Raw genomic sequence first — 22,240 nt, forward strand, 5'->3', positions numbered from 1 at the left:
CAGGTCAGAGGCAGTGATCTTGGTCTCAGCTCTGGGACCATCAGAGCTGCAGAAAGTGGGACAGTGCTGAGGTGATAACAAAGACCCTGACGGGAGAGGCAGAAGCGGAGAGTCATGGGTCACAGCCCAGTCTCTGGCTGGGCACGTGGGCATGAGCAGCCATCACAGAGTGAGCATTGGAGAGAGCTGAGGCCGGAGACAGGGTGCAGGAATCCAAAGGGCTTGTCAAACTGGAAATGTCTAGTTACTTGCCAGGGAAAATTTGTAAAAGAAATTGATTTTTTAAAAAGTTGGGCTGGTGGTGGTGGCGCACACTTTTAATTCCATGAAATGGCAGTCATGAGACTAGACTACCTACAGACAGATGCCGTACCTGCAGCGTGAGACTAGACTACCTGAAAACAGATGCAGTACCTGCAGCCTGAGTCTAGACTACCTGCAGACAGATGCCATACCTGCAGCGTGAGACTAGACTACCTGAAAACAGATGCAGTACCTGCAGCCTGAGTCTAGACTACCTGCAGACAGATGCAGTACCTGCAGCCTGAGTCTAGACTACCTGCAGACAGATGCAGTCATGCAGCGTGAGACTAGACTACCTGCAGACAGATGCAGTACCTGCAGCCTGAGTCTAGACTACCTGCAGACAGATGCAGTACCTGCAGCCTGAGTCTAGACTACCTGCAGACAGATGCAGTACCTGCAGCCTGAGTCTAGACTACCTGCAGACAGATGTAGTACCTGCAGCGTGAGACTAGACTACCTGCAGACAGATGCAGTCGTGCAGCGTGAGACTAGACTACCTGCAGACTGATGCAGCCATGCAGTGTGAGACTAGACTACCTGCAGAAAGATGCAGTAGTGCAGCCTAAGTCTAGACTACCTGTGGACAGGTGCAGTCGTGCAGCATGAGACTAGACTACCTGCAGACAGATGCATGAGACTAGACTACCTGCAGACAGATGCAGTACTGCAGACTTTGTGCTCCCATCCAGCCAGAGCATCCTCGAACCCTGTTTTGTGTCATCCTAGCTGCTGGGGTACGATGACAAACAAGAGCGATGTAGGCCCTGTCCTTGCAGATTTTCTACCTAACAATGTTCACTGTCAGGCAATCCTATGACAGCTGGTGCAGTTCTGACTGTGACAGACAGAAGGGAAGGAAATGCCCAAGCGAAAACTAGGGAGCTACAGAAATGCTCCTTACACAAACGCCTACAGATCCAATGCTTTGTTGGAAAAGATGCTTGGTTCTGTGCCCCACATCCCTCCAGTCAGAGCTCGAACCACACGTCTGCAGTCACCATTACCTCACCCAGCAGTCTTACCCGCAACCTGGCAAACTCTGTAAAGGTTAATGACCCTCTTATACCTTGCCACCTGGGGAAGACAGAGCCTGATCAACAGAAGTGAACTTTCAGCCCTGGAGAGACGGACAGCGGTGCTGCTCTCCCTGGGGGCCTGTGTTCGATTCTCAGCACCTAGACGGCTGCTTACAACTCCACTTGTTTCAGGGAACTTCCATGGGCACTGCATACATGTAGTGCACAGACATACATGTAAGTGAACCACTTATGCACATTTAAAATTTTAAAATTAAATACTAAGAGTTGGAATTCTCATGTATCCTGGATGAATCTATAAATTCTGTAAGGGCAAAGTGTGTCTCATGCTCTCCTAGAATCTCCTCCAGCTATCAGTGGCTTGATCACTAGAAGAGAGATGCTAAGCTAGCATCTCACTGTGGACAGTGCTGCCCTACACAATCCTGGACCAATACTCCTTTTCAAACACAGTAGAGCAAGGGCTCTTTACTGAAAACACAGGTGGCTACCCAACAGAGGCAAACCTTCAGCCACCTGCGGGGCCCAGTACCTACCCCTACCCAACTTCCTATCTACTTACAGATGGCAGAGAAAGAAAAGAAACTTTATATTAAAACTCTTGCATTCTGCTCACAGAAGCTGGATGAGGTAATCCTTGTATTGTCCGTTCATCTGTTCTGTCAGTCTACCTGGCTGTGTGTCTGTCTGGTTGCTGGCTAAGGAGGGGCTTACCTGCTGGAGTCCTTCAGTGATGGAAGTCACTGGGGCCATTCCACAGGTCAGGGAAGAGAGCATATACCCATCTGAGCCAATGGAACTATTAAAATTTCCCTGCTAAAAAAGGAAGCAAGAGAAAATGAGGGGTATGGAGTAAGTTTAAAGGAATCAGTTCAGTGCTGGAGAAGCAATGAAGTCTGCCCCTCACTTACGTGGGTAGGATAGTGACTTAGAAAACACCAGCACTAAAGAATGGACACACAGACTTAGCGCATGTCCAGTTTTGAAAATATAAGTCCACAGACCCTGAAAGGGTCTAGGGACAATGCAACTGTCAAATAATATTTGGACATTTAGCTCGTCTCCATCACTGACGTTTGTACGGAAGGGCAATCTGCCACAGCACAAAGCAGTGGTTTTCTGTGAGTGTGGGCTAAGGGCCCTAATCCAGTCACTGCCACTCCACTACAGGGACAAAGACACAGACAAAGAAAACACAATAGAAAAATGTCTTTAAGAACCAGAAAGAGGAATCATACTTAAAAACACTTGATAAAACAGGAAAGTTCAGCATTTTATTAAACAGTAACCTTTGGAGACAGCTCTCTTCCATACAACCCCTATGCCCTCAGCTTCCTGTACTGACAGTTACCCAAGGTCTGAAAAAGCCAAGTGGAAACCCCAGAAAGAAGTGATTCCTAAGTGTTAAACTGCATGCTGTCTGCATGGCACACTGGCATCTTGGGCTGTCCTGCTCTGTCCCACTTGGAATATGTGTCACTTCTTTTTCATCGACATAGCCAAGGGCTTAATCCATTAAGGTTCAGGCTGCCCTGTGAGCTCACAATGTAACTGTGGATGACCTTGAATCTCTGATCCTCAGGCCTCTACCTCCCAAGTACTGGGATTGCAGATTTATATCATCAGGTTATGTGGTACTCAGGATGGAAGCAAGGCTTCCTGCATGCGAGGTTACCACTCTGCCAACTGAGCTACATCCCTAGCTAAGCTCCTCCATGGGTGTGTATGCAGACACAGCAATCAGTACCATCTGACATCAGGCTGGTCTTGGATCATCCCCTAGAGGATAAGGAATACATTTATCACATACCACTTTGCATGTGATAAATGCTTAAACTGGGAATACTAAGGATGGCTGACACCTTGAAGAAAAGCCCTCTTGCCATGGCTCAGAGATGAACTTCCTGACCAAAGACTACTTTCCTGTTTGACAACGGTTGACCAGCAGGCTGCATTCGGACTCAGGTTTGTGGCACAAACGGGGCAGAGAACAAAGTGAATTTGGGGATACACATGTGGGCGGTGATAAAATCTGAGCTTTTAGAGAAAAATTAAAATTTGGGAAAAATTTACCAACCAGTGTGAGACTGCTGGGTTCTTAATATTTCCAGATCTCCGATGAATGTGACTTTTGATAACCTAGTGATTTCATATCTTCCAAATGACTAATGCGTGTTTTCAAACAATGGGTGAGTAAAAGATTCAAAGCACAAACTAGAGACCGATGTCAATGCCAAGGAGAACAAAGAGTTCATTTGTGCAGTGTCTAATTTTACACTGCAACCTTTAAGAAACTGCTCTTTGTCAAGTTGAGGGTTAAATATAAAAAAAGAAAATTATGCCCATAATTATCTGAAAAACTTAGTGAAGACTTTGTTGTCTCCTAACTATGTATCTGCTTAAAGTCAGATTTTCTTCAAACGTTTCAAAAAGAAAGTATTTTAACAGATTGGCCACAGAAGCAGACACCGGAATGCAGCTGGCATTTATTAATGCAGACCTTGTACAGGCTCATGAAAATACAATACCACACTTTACACTGAATTTTTGTTTGAAAACAGTTATTTTTGAGCCAGGCATGGCAGTGCATGCCTGTAACATCAGCACTTGGGAAATGGGAGAAGGGTCAGCAGTTCAAGGTCATTCTCAGCTGCAGACTGAGTTTGAAGCCAGAGAGCCATGGGAACCCTGTATTTAAGAAACTAAGAACAGGGACAGCTCCGAGGACAAAAGCTCTTGCACGTGAGTCTGATGACGTAAGCTCCACACCAGAACTCTGTGCAAAAAAAAAAACTGACTCCCCAAAGTTATTCTCTGACCTCCCTACTCACGCGTGCACACACACACACGTGCACACACACACACACACACACACACACACACGCGTGCGTGCACACACACAGACACACACACACACAAAATAAAACTGAAAGAAAAGGAGGCACACAGCTGCCTGAACTCCAGTTCCAGGGGATATGGTGCTCTCTCCTGGCCATGGCAGGAATTGCGCATACATACATTCAGGCACAAACACACATTAAAAGAACAAATAAATCTGTTTAAAAATGTAATGAATTTAATGTCTGTTGCAGTCTATTATTCTCTTTCTTTTTTCTTTTACATTCTGTTTTATTTGGTGTGTGTTGTATGAGCAGCAGGCTGCCTTCCCGCCCAGCTCCCACACGGCTAGCTTTACCCAAAATAATTACATGGAAACTGTATTCCTTTAAACACTGCCTGGCCCATTAGATTTAGCCTCTTATTGGCTAACTCTCACATCTTGCTTTAACCCATATTTAGTAATCTGTGTAGCACCACGAGGTGGTCGCTTACCAGGAGAGATCTTAACTTGAGTCTGTCTTGGAGAGGAGAAGCATGGCAACTGCCTATGGAGACTGCCTGAAGCATCTGCCTTCTCACTCCCAGAATTCTGTTCTGTCTACTCCATCTACCTAATTTTCTGTCCTATTAAAGGGCCAAGGCAGTTTCTTTATTAACCAATGAAAGTAACACATAGACACTCCTCCATCAGGTGTGTGTGTTTTGCCTGCATGTATGTCTGTGTATCACATGTGTGCCTGGTGATCTAGGAAGTGGTGAGCTTCCATGTGGGTGGAGGGAATCAACCCAGGTCCATTGCAGGAACAAGTGCTCTTAACCACTGAGCCAACTCTCCAGTTCACATTTACTTGATTTTAAAGGACTTCATCTCATCAATAAATCTCTCCCATCATCCTCTAGCGGTGCTGGTGATGGAATCCAGGGCTTCGCATATGCAAAGCAAGAACTTACCCTTGAATCTCTCTTCATAGCCCTACAACTAAATATTTGAAAAACTACACTTTCAGTATCTATTATGACAAATATTGAGAAACACAGGCCTGTCAGGTGTGATGGTGCATGCCAGCACTTGTAATCCCAGCACGTGGGAGGCAGAGGCAAGCATATCTGAATTCAAGGCCAGCCTGTTCCACATAGTGAGTTCTAGGACAGCCAGAGCTATGCAGTGAGATCCGTGTTAAAACAACAAACGAAAAAGAGAAATATATCCCAGATAAACATATGGGTTTTTTGGGTGTCAATAATTTATAAAGTATAATGGGGTCAAAAAGGACAAGTTTGAAATCTACCTCACAAGATGAATCTTGCCCAAACTGGAAGCACTATTTGGGGTCATTAAAAGCACAGGTGGTGGAGCAGGGGAGGAAGCTTGCTCAATGGTAGAGAGCATTTACTGCTCTTAAAGAGGATAAGAACCTTTAGCTTCCAGCACCAACATGAGGCAACACAAGCTCCCGTAACTCTGGTTACAGGGAAACCAACGCCCTCTTCCCACCGTTTGGGCACAAACTCACACGTACACACACGGTACACATGCACACTTGCAGGCACTGTACAACCCACACACAGTACACATGCGCACTTAGAGACACTGCACAGCACACACATGGCACACATGCACACTTGCAGGCACTCACACATACACACACGGTATACCTGCAAACCTGCAGGTACTGCAGAGCACACACACGATACACATGCACACTTGCAGGCACTCACACATACACAAACGGTACACATGCACACTTGCAGGCACTGCACAGCACACACACGGTATACATGCACACTTGCAGGCACTCACACATACACACATGGTACACATGCACACTTGCAGGCATGCACAGAAAACACAGTACACATGCACACTTGCAGGCATACACTGCACACACATGGTAAACATACACACTTGCAGGCACTGCACAGCACACACGGTACACATCACACTTGCAGGCACTGCACAGCACACACAGTACACATGTACACTTGCAGGCATGCACAGCACACACAGTACACATGCACACTTGCAGGCATGCACAGCACACACAGTATACATGCACACTTGCAGGTATGCACAGCACACACAGTATACATGCACACTTGCAAGCACACACAGCACATACGTATACATGCACACTTAGAGGCACACACAGCACACACGGTACACATCACACTTGCAGGCACTGCACAGCACACACACGGTACACATGCACACTTGCGGGCACTGCACAGCACACACACACACACACACACAGTACACATGCATACTTGCAGGCACTGCACAGCACACACGGTACATATCACACTTGCAGGCACTGCACAGCACACACACACAGTACACATGCACACTTGCAGGCACACACAGCACACACGTATACATGCACACTTAGAGGCACACACACGGTACACATTACACTTGTAAGCACTCACTCATACACATTTTCTTTTTTAATCTTGGGGGTAAATACCTTAAGGGTATTTGTTTGGGCTTGAGAGAAGAGCAAACCAGTTTATCCTAGTCATGCTTCCTATTCTACTGCTCTGTGCCTCTGAAGGCAACCAAGGCAACTATTTCACCCCCACTGTGTGTGTATGGGGGTGTGCGCCTACGTGTAGGGACTAGATAGAGGTCAATGCTGGGAGTCCACCTCAGGGTCTCTAAATGACCATGGGTAGGCTCACCAACGGGCTAGGCTGGCTGGTCTGCAAACTCTGCCAGCACAGGGCTTGGGTTACAGACAGGTGTAACCACACTGGCCTTTTAATGTCAGTGCTGGGGATCTGAACTCAGGTTCTTGTGTTTTTACAACTTACTGGTCCATCTCTCCAGTCCCATTGTGTGTATGTGTATGTGTATTTATTTATTGTGTGTATGTGTGCACCAAAGCATGTATGTAGAGGCCAGAGGATGGCTTGAGGAGTCAGTTCTCTCCTTCCGCCACTGGGTTTTGAAGAACTCAGGTTATTAGGATTGGTGGCAGGCACCTTTCCCCATGAGCTGCCTCAGTCCTCAGGTCTGCTGGTCAAGGCTGCTGATACTCCGTTCCACTTACCTGGCACAACAGTCCTTGCACCCCTTAGAAGCAGCACCATGTTATCTGGATGCCTCTCATGGCAATGGACCCTAGATTTTCCAAAGTCATGTAGGCCACCTGGGTTCATGCGCATCCCTCAGAATGAACCTTTTCTCATGTGTGGGTTAACGGGAACGTCGTCCAACGACCTGTGACATACATGGTGTTCTACCATGCTTCACATGGCTTCTAAGGCCAACTCCCCACAAACTGATCGGGTAAGGAGGTACAGCAAGGAGATTGCGGGCCCAGCAGCCTGACACAGATTCTTATCATGACCATGAGGAAAGTGGTACCAGGGAAGGAGAAAGAAACACGCATTGTGAGCCTGGCCACAGCCTTAGAAGATCTCAAACTGTGGGGTAGGGAAAGAAAGCCAGGACAAGCTCAGTGGGTAAAGGTGGGCACCAAGACTAATGACCTGAGTTCAGCCCTGAACCTGCGTGGTGGAGGGAGAGAGCCCTCCCTGTATGAAGGTGACATTCACACACACGCACACACACATGCACATGCACGCTAAGCAACACTGAAGTCACATACGCTTCCCGGGAGCTGACGTTCTCGTGTGACTCCCTCCCTCGGGCTAATATGGGATCAACAGAAAGTCTAAGGGGAGGACAGCGGGGGCTAAGAGTAGACAAATCTGACCAAAAGCTAGATGCTGTGGTTTGAATTAAGACTCTGTGTTTTCCAGAAATACAACACACACACAAACAGCACAGAAACAGCACAAGGGCTTTACTTACCACGGCATCTTTGACAATTTGTTTGGCCACCTGCTCTGGTTTGCAAACAGCTGTTGTCTCTGAAATGAGCCGGGTCTCCAGGGGCTGGAAGTGGAGAAACACACAAATCAATGCCTGTTGCATTATAAGTCTTAGAGGCCCTGATTTACAAATAATTACCATTTCCTACCTTCAAACAAATTCATATGTTTTAGGCAAATATCAGGTTAGATTCTCAATCAGTTTTTTTTTTTTTCCGAGACAGGGTTTCCCTGTAGTTTCTACAGCCTGTCCTGGATCTAGCTCTTGTAGACCAGGCTGGCCTTGAACTCAGAGATCCGCCTGCCTCTGCCTCCCGAGTGCTGGGATTAAAGGCGTGCGCCACCACAGCCTGGCTCTCAATCAGTTTTTATCCGTGGAATACCTCCATGGGGAAAGCAGGGCAAGGAGGCCCCTGCTGTTCTGTGTCACGTGTGGCTCCAGTGAGGACTGTCAACGCTGGAGTGACTGACAGTGTGGACACACAGGCTGGTCCCTGCCTGAGCAGTCTAGCCCACCACAGTGCCTCCCTTCTGACTAGATCCCCCTGAGCAAATGACGATGCTGGGGACAGACACAAGGCCTGAAGAACTGTAGCTATTTCCTCCAGGACCAGCAGAGAGACTAGCGAGGCATCTGAGAATCAGCGCTGTGCAGCCCCTAGTTCGTCTGAGGGACAGTTACAGACTGGGACTCAGTTACACCTCCACAAAAGACAGATGAAGGTCTATTGGTCTTGACCTGGCTCAGAACACCTTTCCTCCCCCTATTTGTCTCTATCTCCCTCCCTTTCCCTCCTCCTCCCTCCCCCCCTCTCTCCCCCTTCCTCCCTTCCTTTCTCTTCCTTCTTCCCTCTCCTCCTTCCCTCTCTCCCTCCTCCTTCCTCCCTCCCCTCCTTCCCTCCCTCTTTCTTCCTCCTTCCCTTTCCCTTCCTCCCTTTCTCTCTCCCTCCCCCTCCCACTCTCTCCCTGTCTCCTTCCCCCTTTCTCCCTCTCCCCTCCTTTAATCCTTCCCTCTATCTTTCCCTCTCTCTCCTTCCCTCTCCCTCCATCCCTCTCTCTCTTTTCCTCCATCTGTCCCTCTTTCTCTCCCCTCCCCCTTCCCTCCTCTCTCCCTCTTCCCTCCCTCTCCCCCTTTCTCCTTCCCTTCTACACTCATCTACATTACGGCTACCTCTGTACTCACGCTTGTCCTAATTCACTTGTGAGCAGTTTTTTCTCTTTTCATCGGCTTTTCTTAGTAGCACTTTACACACATCTAAAAGTCTTCAAAAGAGCTTCCAACTGAAGCATTAAGACAAAGGAGACTGTAATTCTGACTCTACCTAGGCTTGAGGGGGAAAATCTAGCATATATATTTCCTCATCCTTGCCTGGTTTTGTGAGACAAGGTTTTACTATGAAGCCCAAGCTGGCTTGTGACTTTTGATCCTTGTTCCTCGGCCTCCTGTATACTGGGATTGCAGGCATGTGCCACCATGCTCCGTCTACTTCTTCTTAAAATAGAAGAACAAAACGCTTCCTAAAAGTCGGTTTTTCCTTCTGATGGTGTCACCATTTGCTCTTCCAGCCTGCCAGGTGGGTGAGGACACGCACTGAGTGAGAAAGGTATCCACCACTTCCACACGGTCACAGACCAACGCAGGGTCCAGTCACCAAAAATCTGTACAGAATTCTAATGGAGGTAAAATGGAAGCTCACAACCAGACAATATTAGAACCAAATCTCGGAGAAATTATCACGTTTCTTTAGCTTTAACTTCAAACTAAAGGACTCTGCACCAGGTACAGAAAAATTTGCTGAGCAGATCTCCGAGGCAGGGGATTGGGTTTAATTTATTTTTTAAAAACAAAGAAATTGTAAAAATGGCTGAATTTAAAAGAAAATGGGGTGGGTTTCTACCTCAAAATCTTTTTTTTAACCAAACAAAAACAGGAAATAGACTATAGAAACATCCAAATTTTATGCTGCAGAGATTCACATACACTATTAGAGGAAAAAATGAAAATATAAAATGTCTAAAACTAAAATTACCCCTGGGGTGAGCTGGCATGTTCTGATTGGTTTCTTCCAACCACTTCATCTGCTTGCTCTGCGTCAAGGCAAAGGGAAGGAGGAGAGAAGGAGGAGGAGGAGCCAGATGAACAACGCCTGCACTCAGCTCAGGAGAGCCTGAGCTCATTCCGTAGAACCTCCATGTCCACATGATATAGATGCCGTGGAGGCTGAAGAACCAGATCCAAGCCTTTGCCCACAGAGGGCAGCAGAGCAGCAGTATTTGTATACTGCCTTGGTTCTAAAAACACAGCACACACAGCACAGGATGCCTCACAGGAACAGAACAATGCAGTAAAATCTGGTGTGGAATGGTGAGTTCCCCAGACCTCTTGCTTTGATTGGGTCTCAGAGATCAAACAGAGGGTCTCAACTGTTCTGAGGGCAGGAGACCACTGAAAAGTTTTTACAGACCTATAAGCTGACGCAATAATTTGAATCAGACCAAATCAAAACGAATTAGAAAAAGCCCAGGTTTAACAGGCTCCCGCATGGCCTCTAGGCCCTCAGAGAGGAGATGGGGAAGAAAGACCGGGAAACCTCGTGTTTTTTCTCTGGGGGGCAGTTTAAATACCCTGTGGGCATGGTCTTGAACATCTCTGAGGAGGGGTCATCATTTGGTGGGTTTTCTCGGAGGTGGAGTCTAGACTGAGGCAACTCCCAGGTGAGGTGGCTCGGGATGGAACTTTCCATCCAAACATTCCAGACTCTTTGAGTATAGGGGTGCCAGGGGCTGAGGTGAAGCCTTAACCCAAACATCCCCAAGACTCCTCACTGGGGAAAGGATGAGAAGAAGGAGTAGATGTCCATGTAAGGGAATCTAAGGAAATGAATGCCCCACCCTGTCACCTCCAGGCAAAGCAGAAGGTGGAGGAGGCTCCAGGGTTTATAACCGGCCTTTCAGCGGCACACTCAATGCAATCACTAACGTGTAGCGCCGCATGCCTGCAGCAGCTATAACTGCAACCAAGTAAAGAAGCAGATAAGGAAGAGTAAAATGGAAAGAACAAAACGAAAACCAACCACTGTCCAGACTAAAGCTCCTCAGGAATGAAAGAAAGGACTCACTGTGAGGTTTCAGATGCTCACAGCAGGCCCAGGGTCTTTACCTATGGGTCAGGATTTAGCTCCCGGCCACTCTCCAGCACCACGCCTGCCTTTGTGGCACCATGCTCCCTCCATGACGTTAATGGACTAACTCTACGAAACTGTAAGAAAGTTCCAATTAAATGCTCCCTTTTACAAGAGTTATGCTGGTCTTGGTCTTTCTTCATAGCCATAGAACGGAGTGCTAAGACAAACTCCATGATAGGAAGAAAATATAAGCTTTTAAAAAAAAATCAGTAGAAATAAAAATTTCAACAGAAAAATGGAAGGAGAAAGAAAACGAGAATAAGAGAAGGAAGTGGGACAATCAGCCTAGAAAGTGGACAAGAGTCCAGAAAGAACAAAATATTGTGAATGAAAAAATTATTGAAAATGTTCCAGAACTGAAGTTCATTAGTTGATAGAATAAAGGGCTACCATGACTGTCTAATGTATGAAATAAGAGCACGTAACATCAAATGACATTTTAAAAAGATAAAAAGGGAAGAGGGCTCAAAAACACAGACCACCACCACTACGCTAAAACAAACTAGAGAAGCCTTGGGAAGAGGGAGGCAAACCTCGGGGCAGGGCAGGGCGGGGTGGGGTGGGGCGGGTGACAGAGGGCTGCTTAGCCACGGGAGAAGGTGCATTTTGATGGCATTACTGGAAGGAGGTGAAAGGTAAGAGGTGGGGCCTGCTGGAGGAAGTGGATCATTAGGCATGTGTTCCCAAGGCTACAGTTCTCCCCTTTCCTCTGCTTCCTGCAAGCGAACTGCTCTGCCCGGAGTCCTCCCTGTCCTGATGGACTGAAGTCTCTGAAACCATGAACGTGGGCCCAAAGCAAACCTTTCCCCATCAGGATGCTTTCCTCAGGTGTTCACAAGGTCCCCACAGAGACACTAGGAGCTAGAACTCAGTGAGAAATGCCTGCAAAACTTTGAGAACCACAATTTTCAACTTAGAATTTTGTGCCTAATAAAACAACCTATCAAACGCAGCAACTACAAACACACGTGCACTAAGAAAGAAAGGAAGGAAGCATTTTCATTAAGGCAAATTCTAAACCAATGTTACCTACCATGGGCCTTTCTCTGGGATGACGGAAAAGCCACCAAAAGGAGCAGATAAACGACAAAAGCAAAAGGCAGAGTCCAACAAAGGGACAGAAAGGGAGCCCAGCATGAGTGGAGTGCTGAGAACGGTGAGAGCGGCCTGTGTCTCGCCAGGAAGTCCCAGAGAAGGAGCTTGCAGGAAAGACAATGAAAGGAAAAGAAACCCCACACAGATCCAAGGACGTTCAGTTATCCCCAGTGAGCAAGCTGCAGATGCACAAGTTAAATGACCACATGTAAGAAAGGAAGTGTCATTATAGAGGCTCAGGCTGTGCTAATATTCGTAGTTACATATAAATACAGAACCTGCCCATCACAGATAACACAGGGAGGAGGGAATAGATCTGAGGCTTCCATATTAGCATCCCCAGCAAGAAGTAATATGTATAATAATGTATGTATGAGTGTATGGGTACATGTATGCAAGTATTGATTTTAAACATATGGATGAAATGGCTTCATCTGGGGAACATAAATCAGAAATTGGGAGAGACAAGACTGCAAGCAGTGTTGGACAACTATAACATATGAGAGAATAAAGTTGAAAAAAATTAAGTTAAACATTTAAAAAGGGGGTTAGGTAGCAGAGGAAGGAGGGAAGCTCTGCCTGGAGAACCCCAGGGAGGTCAAGTCCTGGCTCAGCACCCTGCACCCAACAGACCCAATAGGAACCACTAAGAGGTAAACGCCAGGAGCTGAAGTAGCATAAAAACCAGAAGAGGGGCTGGGGAGAGAAAGGGCTTGCCTTGTCCCTGGATGGCACAACCTTGCAGAGCTAGCCCTGGGGAAGCAGAGACAGGAAGACCCCAGGGATCACAGGGCAGTCAGCTCAGCCTACTTAACAGTTCCAGGACAGTGAAAGACCCTGACTCAAGATCAAAGTGGACACCATCTGAGGAAGAACACCCACGGCAGGTCTCTGGTGTCCATATACACTTGCACAATCAAACATGTACAACCCTCCCACACAAACACCCACACGCACGCGCACACACACACATGCACGAAACACACATCCCAACATGTACAATCCCCACATATAAACAGGCTCAGTGGACACACACACATCCTATCCTAACATGGACAGTTCCCACATACAAACACATGCACAGTGGACACACAGACATACATATAATCACATACACACAATACACACATCCAAACATACACAATCTCCACATACAAACACATACACACACTATACACACATACAAACAAGGACAATCCCCATATGCAAACATGTAGAGTGCACACACACATAACATACATACCCTAACATGTACAATCCCCACACACATAAACACAAACGCATACACACAATACTCACATCTATTTATTTTTATTATTTATTTGTTTGTTTGTTTGTTTTGTTTTGTTTTTCGAGACAGAGTTTCTCTGTGGCTTTGGAGCCTGTCCTGGAACTAGCTCTTGTAGACCAGGCTGGCCTCGAACTCACAGAGATCCGTCTGCCTCTGCCTCCTGAGTGCTGGGATTAAAGGCGTGCGCCACCACCGCCCAGCCAATACACACATCTAAACATGCACACTCCCCATACACAAACATGCACAGTGCACACACACACAAATACACATCCAGACACACACAATCCCCACACACAAACATGCACAATTTCTATATACACACATCAAACTCAAATATGTACAACCTCCACACATAAACATGCACAGTACACACACAGACACACAAACCTAAACAGGCACAACCCATATACACCCATATAGACACATATACATACATATCACATATACACACCACAGAACACAAACACATACAAACATGCATAACCCCACACACAGTCACACGCACATACACACATTATACCCACATCACACATATACATGTACACACATCACACACAATGCACAGAACACACATCACATACACATCACACACAATATACATCACACATAACACACATATCACACACACAACATATATTACACACATCACACAATACATATAACAAAGATAACACACACAATTCACAATGCACATCATACACATCTACCACACACAACATACATCACATGTATACCACACATCACACACCACACAATGTAACATACATCACACATTCCACACACAACACACATCCCCCACACACGCATACGACACAGAAGGCAAACAACCATGTAGGAGTACTGACCTTGGTTTTGTTTTCTTCCGCCAGCCCCGGGGTGTCAGTGTCCGGTGGGTAGGCCACAGTGACATACACATTGTAAGGCTTCACCTGGTCACAAACAAGGTGTGCACTGTCAGTAAATAGATCGCTTGTATTCATCCATTAGCTTGTCTGAGCTGTGCTGAGGGTTAGAAGGGGATGGTCATCAGGCTCATGAGGGACTGTCAATCAATAGCCACCAAAAGCACTGAGGACACCTCTCCATGATGATGACTTGGAATGGCTAGCAAGAATTCCCGACTCTAAAGTACGTCAAGCCACCTCCTACTAAGGTTCTCCTTGCCTGCTGACCAGGCAAAGGCTGGGAGCTGCCCAGTGTGGACAGATCATGTTTAACCAGTGTGCTCACTCAGATTCCACCATGAAGTGAGCAGAATTTCAAGGCAGGAATAGGAGGAACAGGTCTACACCCTTATTTACAGGTTATAGTCTCTTTGTCTTTCAGGCTGCTTCCAATACTATACTGTTAGGTTTATTTTACTTGCAGAAGACTTTTTTTCTCATTGCCTTCCCTGCTGCTTCCAATACTATACTGTTAGGTTCATTTCACTTGCAGAAGACTGTGATTTTCATTGCCTTCCCTGTTAGGTTTATTTTACTTCCAGAAGACTGTGATTCTCATTGCCTTCCCTGCTGCTTCCAATACTATACTGTTAGGTTCATTTCACTTGCAGAAGACTGTGATTTTCATTGCCTTCCCTGCTGCCCACTGCTGCACCCGAACCCACGTGTGGTGAGGTCCTGTATCACTACCCATGGAGCATCAGGTGGATCCCCAAAGTAGGACCAGTCAAGCAACGCTACTGCAAACATCCTCAGCAGTATTTACATAGAGAAACTCCCCTCTGCCCTTTGACACTAAGATCTCTCATTGCATAAGGCCAGGCTAACATGAACTGGTGAGCCTTCTGCCAAGATGTCCCAAATGCCTGTGGTACAGGTGTGCAGCACCATGCCAGTTCCAGCTAATTTTTCTAACAGCTCTACCGCCTAATTCCAACCTCCCTTCGGCTCTCCCAAAGCTTGTCTGTCCCATTCAACTTCTCTACTGATGAACACACCCCAATAATCCCAGAGGATCTTCTTTTCAGGGGACAGTCTTCCAAATACTGTCCAACAACAACCTTATTACCTGTTCTCTTACCCTGGTAATTAGTAATCCAAAGGCTCAGACCATCAAGTTCATTTTGGCATGATACTTTTATTTGCTGTTGACCTATGATTTGGTGAAGGGGAGCAACAAGGCTAGCTACTGACAGTGCTCCACAGCACCATCCTCCTACCAGGAAGCCTGCCCTTTACCTCCTAGGTTCCCTTAGTGACACAGTGCCTCAGGGGAGTTACATGGGTCAAGAGAAAGAAAGAGCAGTTGCAGGCCAGCCAGTCGAGTAGGTGCAAGAGTGAAAGCTGGCGCCTAGCCAGTGCGGCCAGGACAAGAGGGTTCCTGGCTTGGCCTTGGCAGCCAGAGCTCCCTTACAGGCCAATCAGGCTCGTGAATGGACCAGCTGTGACAATGGCAAGCAATTTCTCTCACACTTGCTTTTCAGTTGGAAACTTAACAAAATAAAACATTTTCTCTAGTAGTCTTGTTTGGTCCTGTATTGGGACTCAAAAATGGCTCAAAAAAAAAAAAAAAGTGGGTCAATGATAATTAGGTAACTCAGCAAGACAGACAGTGGCTTCTCAGACCTACTCTGTGCCCCCCAAATTCACCAAGACCAACACTGGCTTCTCAGACCTACTCTGTGCCCCCCAAATTCACCAAAACTAACACTGGCTTCTCAGACCTACTCTGTGCCCCGCCCCAAAATGCCACAGTAATAATTGTAGTGTTTATGAAAATCAAAACGATTTTCAAAGTAATGTTTCTCCAACTCAAAGAGATGAATGGATCACCAAAAGTTAGAACTGTTCTCTCATGGGAAGGAACTGTAAATACCAAGGTGGGAAAGAATCAGACAGACCCATTTCAAGCTAGCATCCTCTCTGCAATCCAGTCTATGTCTGGATGCTTCCAGTGACGAACAACTTAACATTTATGCAGTCTTTCTTTTGTTCACCCAGCAAAGTCTTACTAAATTGCTACGATGTGCCAACATAGCCCTAAGAATGGGTATGAATGGAATGGACAGCTCTCTGTATCTCATATAGTTCCTGGTCTCCTGATATTCTTGTTCACATAATTTGCAAAAAAAAAAAAAAAAAAAAAAATCAGTCCATACAAATTTATGCCCACATTTTTCTTTAACTGTCCATATCATAACCCAACCATAAGGAAAGATTAGCTTACACTTGCTTGTTCTGAGCCATGACAAGTGTGATACCTGATTTCACCGAATCATGCCTAGCTACTCTGCTTCTCCCTGCCCCTGCAGAATGGCCATTTTCTCCCCTTCTGCTCTGTCTCTCCCCCATCCTATTCCATTTTCTCTCTTCTACTTGGCACCAGCCTCAAACAGGTAAGACAATGGATGGCTTGCCTAAGAACCAGTTTATCATTAAAGAAAAAAAAAAAAAAAACAATTCCACTTAAGAGCTGTTCTTCCTGGGTCTATTAAAAGGAGAACATATCCCACCAGACACTCTAGCCTTGAGCTTACTGCTCCGCTCTGATGGAAAGAGCTCTGGTGGGAAGGGGCTGCACATTCTCAGGAAGGGAAGTAGGAAAAACACCTGGGTTGGGGGTTGCTGTTATGTTGTTTTGGTTGAATCTTGAATACATCTCTGACTATAACCCACTTCATAAATATACTTGCCAAAAAGATCAAGTTTTAAAAAGATCTTTAAATAATATATTTGTATCTAAAAGACTAGAAAGGAAAATTCAGTCCCAAATACCAGCCAAGCATTCAATTAAACGCACTATGCCCAGATTTCCAGAGGCTTACTTCAGTTTGGGGAACGGGGAGGTAAACAGAAGACTTAAAACATTAACTAAACTGAAAATTTTACTCAGAGCATTAAGCATTTTAGCAACTATGTTGGTTTTTTTCATAAAAACTGACCAAATTATCCAGATTTCAAAAAACAGATCATAAGGAAATCTTCTGTTGCAAGTTTTACTATGAACAAATTGGATTCAAAAGACTGAATTTATTTCCTCCAAATAAAATCACAGTCTTCTTTGTTTTGTTTGCTTATTTAAGTAATAGCACTTTTAATGTACAGGAGTCAAGGAGACTTAGCACCATCCAGCCACCAGCAGTGTGAGCAATCGCTCTTGTCATCAGGAGGGTGAGAGGAGTCACTGTCCCCTCGGGAGTGAAAACCAGGGCACCCAGATGATATCTTATTGTCAGACATGGGGGAATATGGGCATATATTTTTATCTCCCAAACTCATGTGCCTCCATGGATCCTGAGACCAAGACAGAAACGACTGGATGAAGCAGCTGCCAGATGCACACACTGAGCTCTGCCCTGAATGACAGACATCCTCTGCAGCAGAACTTGGAAGCTTGCAGTCACAGGCTCAACCTTGTTATTATGCCTGTTACCAAGTGACTATGTGAGTCTGACGAACTTACCAAATTAACTAAAAACTTAACTTCCCTTCCAAAAAGAAGTGATCTGAAGAAACCTCCTGCACATACTTCACACTCACTCACTCACTCTCTCACACACACACATACACACAGACACACACAGAAAAAAAAAAAAGGGAAGAAAAAGACAGAAGAATGGTTATTTGCAGAGTCCTTAAGAGTGATGGCTGCAATTTCACAGCTATGCGTGTTCTGTTGACTAAGACAGTGTGCGCAGAAGCCTGAGGCTAACTTTGAGAATTTTTCTGAGTGATTATCTTATGCTTTGAGGTGGGATCTCTCAACTGCACTCACACTGATAAGACTAGCTAGCCAGCTAGCCAGCTTGCTTTGTGGACCTTGTGTTCACCTTCTATGTGTAAGAATTACAGGCAGACTGTCACAACCACCCAGCATGTCCAAATGGAGAGCCAAACTCTGGTAATCACACTGTACCAAGCATTTTACCCTTTGAGCCAGCTCCCTAGCCCGGGATGGATCTTGAAGAAAACTGTCTGGCATCCCTGGCTCACTGAAGCAGAGGCCGACCAATATCAGGAAGGAATCTCCAGGACTTTACGCAGCAGACAGCTCCCTGTACTCAGAATCATTTTGTCTCTGTCCTGAGGATTATTTTTATGCAATAAGAACTGTTAAACCCAGAACTTACAACTGAATTCTTTACATAGGTATCAGATTTACAAATCTTTCATTGAATTCAAACAATGCAGCAAAGATGCTAGAAAACTACGGTGCTCACACTGCATCTGCGAGGAAGACATACAAACATAAACATGTTTACCTCCATCTGCAGAGCTTCTGCCAATCCTCTTATGGCAAACTTGGACGAAGAGTAGGCTGTGAAACCAAACAGTCCCAGCTGTCCTGCCTGAGAGGACACGAACACGATTCTGCCCACCCGCCGCTCCTTCATGGTGGTGATCACTGCTCTGCTGGGGTACACGCTGCCCAGGTAGTTGATGCTCATTAATTTCTGCAAAGAACAGAAGCCACATGAGGTGGGAACAAGGTCAACAGCCTATGTCCGTCTCAAGCGTAGTTTTGTCACTTTCCAGGTTAATATCTTCAACAGAAACCCATGGTGGTTTGAATGAGAATGGCCCCAGAGACTCATCTATTTGTAGACTTGGTTCCTAGCTGATGAATGGTCAAGAAGGATTAATAGGTCTGACCTTGTTGGAGGAGGTGTGTCTCTGGGGGTGTGCACTGATGTTTCAAAAGTCCGCATTGGGCTCAGTGTCTGTGTGTGTGTGTGTGTGTGTGTGTGTGTGTGTCCCAGGATGTAAAGCTCTCAGCCACTGCTCTAGAACTATACCCCTGTCTGGTTTCCGCCATGATGAAAATGGAATAAACCTCTGAACCACGAGCCAGCCCCAGTTAAATGCTTTCCTTTGAAAGAGTTGTTTGGCCATGGTGTCTCTTCACAGCCATAGAGCAGTGACTAAGACAAAGCCAAAGAGACTGGTGCAGCACCCCACTGGAGGTGGGGTGCAGCATGAGACAGCGAATGATGCTGCAGACCATACGACACTGGAGACCTACCCTTTGAAGACTAGTCTGGCCTAGTCTTCCATTCTCAGAGTGACAGTCAAAATTAGGGCTGGTCAGAGGGTTCAGTTAGGAAAGTGTTTTCCATGCAAGCACGAAGACTTGTGTTTGGATGCCCAGCAGGGCACACATCCATAACCCAAGCACTGGGAGGAAGAGGAAGGCAGAGACAGGCAGATCCTGGAGGCTGGTTGGACAGTCCCAGCCAGTGTGGTGAACTCTATGCTCGGTGAGACAGGAATAAGGAGCAGAGAGATGGAGGAGGACCGTGAACATCAACCTTTGCCCTCACCATGCACAAACACAAATGCTCAAAACCAGCTTTCTCCTTAGAAAATGTACCCCGTGTACTGTAGGTAACATTTTATAGTGATACTTTTAGGTATGGGTATCTTGTCTCCAGATAAGTATGTATATCACATGTGTCCAGTGCCCACAAAGGCCACAAAGGGGCACTGGATCTTCTACCGCTGAAGTTAAAGACAGGTGTAAGATGCTGGGAACCAAACCTAGGTCTTCTGCTAGAGTGGCAAACATCCTTGACCCCTAAGCTTTTTTCCAGGTCCTTGTAGGTAATACTTCTTGAAAGACAGTTTTAGGAGACAGCTTCTAAGTATTTGTAGCCCTATCAGTTCCAAGCTAAGAAGAGATAACAGAGAGAAAATGGCACCAGCTAACAGTACAGATGTGAGCTGTAGTCTCGGTGCCATTGTCACATGAGAAACAGACACTGCCCACTTTCTCAGCTGAAAACGGGGTTAATCTTGGAATTACCTCAGGATGCTGTAGGGATTAAGAGGGAAAACACAAGCTAAGCACTAGCACAGATCTTGGTGGACAGTAAGAACTCAGTATGCACCAGCCTGTATGCTGGGACAGGTAAGAGCCCGCAATGGCACTCGCGGCTTCTCATGGCGAGAACTCTTAAAACCTTTGCTCAACTTGAAAGCCTGACAATGCTCATGGGATCGCCTTTATACAATGAAAGTCTTATTCTCTGTCATCTTGCAAAACTAAACAGCCCAGTTGGAGACCTAAACATAAACCACAATGACACCCTGGGGTGACTGGGTGTCTATCAGGAAGTGGGGATAAAGAAGTAAGAAAAAAAACCTAAATATACAGCAAGCCAACAGCCAACAGCCAACATCAAACTAAATGGAGAGAAACTCACAGTGATTCCACTGAAATTAGGAATAAGACAAAGTTGTTCACTCTCTCCATAGCTATTCAGTATAGTTCTTGAGATCCTAGCTAGAGCAATAAGACAATAAAAAGAAATAAAGGGATACAAATGGGAAAAGAAGAAGTCAAATTTTCACTATTTGCTGATGATATGAGTATACATAAGTGACCCCAAAAATTCTACCAGGGAACTTCTACAACTCATAAACACCTTTTTTTAATCGTGAGAGGATACAAGATTAACTCAAAAAAATCAGTAGCCTTCCTATATACAGATGATAAATAGGTTGAGGAAAAAAATATCATCCTTTACAATAACCACAAATAACATAAAATATCTTGGAGTAATTCTACCAAACAAGTGAAGGACCTGTTTAACAAGAAGTTTAAATCTTTGAAGAAAGAAATTGAAGAAGACATCAGAAAATGTAAATATCTCCCATGCTCTTGGATAGGTAGAATTAACATAGTAAAAATGGCAATCTTACCAAAAGCAATCTACAGATTCAATGCAATGCCCAGGAAAATTCTTCACAGACCTCAAAAGAACCATGCTCAACTTCATATGGAAAAACAAAAAATCCAGAATGGCTAAAACAGTCGTATACAAAAAGTAATTTCTGGAGGCATCACCATCCCTGACTTCAAACTCTACTACGGAGCTACAGTACTGAAAACAAGCTGGTATTGGTATAACAACAGACACGTGGACCAAAGAAACTGAATTGAAGACCCTGACATTAATCCACACACCTATGAACATCTGATTTTTGACAAAAAAAAACTAACATTATTCAATGGAAAAAGGAAAGCATCTTCAATAAATGGTGCTGGCATAATTGGATGTCAACATGTAGAAGATTGCAAATAGATCCATATTTATTGCAATGCAAAAAACTGAAGTCTAAGTTGATCAAAGAACTCAACATAAATCCAGTTACATTGAACTTGACAGAAGAGAAAGTGGGAAGTAGCCTTGAATGCACGGGAAAAGGAGACCACTTCCTAAATATAACACCAGTAGCACAGACACTGAGAACAGTAAGCGGGACCTCCTGAAACTGAAAAGCTTCTGTAAGGCAAGACAATTTTGTCAATAAGACAAAATGACAGCCTACAGAATGGGAAAAGATCTTTATCAGCCCCATATATAAATATATAAAGAACTCAAGAAACTAGACATCAAAATACAAAATAATCAAATTAAAAATGGGGTACAGGGCTAAACAAAGAATTCTCAACAGAAGAATCTCAAATGGCCAAAGGACATTTAAGGAACTTCTCAATATCTTTAATCAACAGGGAAATGTAAATCAAAACAATGGAGATACCATCTTACACCTGTCACAATGACTAAGATCAGTTTTGCGGTTTCTCAGAAAATTGGGAATCAACCTACTTCAAGACTCAGCGATACCACTCTTGGGCATATATCCAAATGACACAAAATCATACCACAAAGACACTTCCTCAATTATGTTCGTAGC

The 22,240-nt window shown here is 45.3% G+C and overlaps 1 protein-coding gene across 1 annotated transcript in view; it reads right to left on the reverse strand.

Moving 5' to 3' along the window:
- Kdsr (3-ketodihydrosphingosine reductase) overlaps positions 1-22,240 on the reverse strand; it is a 45,389-nt gene that overhangs the window by 5,905 nt on the left and 17,244 nt on the right. Inside the window, 4 exon segments of the mRNA XM_038349190.2 lie at positions 2,058-2,159; positions 8,002-8,085; positions 14,441-14,524; positions 18,802-18,993. Coding sequence (XP_038205118.1) covers positions 2,058-2,159; positions 8,002-8,085; positions 14,441-14,524; positions 18,802-18,993 — 462 coding nt within the window.

The sequence above is a fragment of the Arvicola amphibius genome, chromosome 12, assembly GCF_903992535.2.
Source record: "Arvicola amphibius chromosome 12, mArvAmp1.2, whole genome shotgun sequence".
Classification (NCBI taxonomy): domain Eukaryota; kingdom Metazoa; phylum Chordata; class Mammalia; order Rodentia; family Cricetidae; genus Arvicola; species Arvicola amphibius.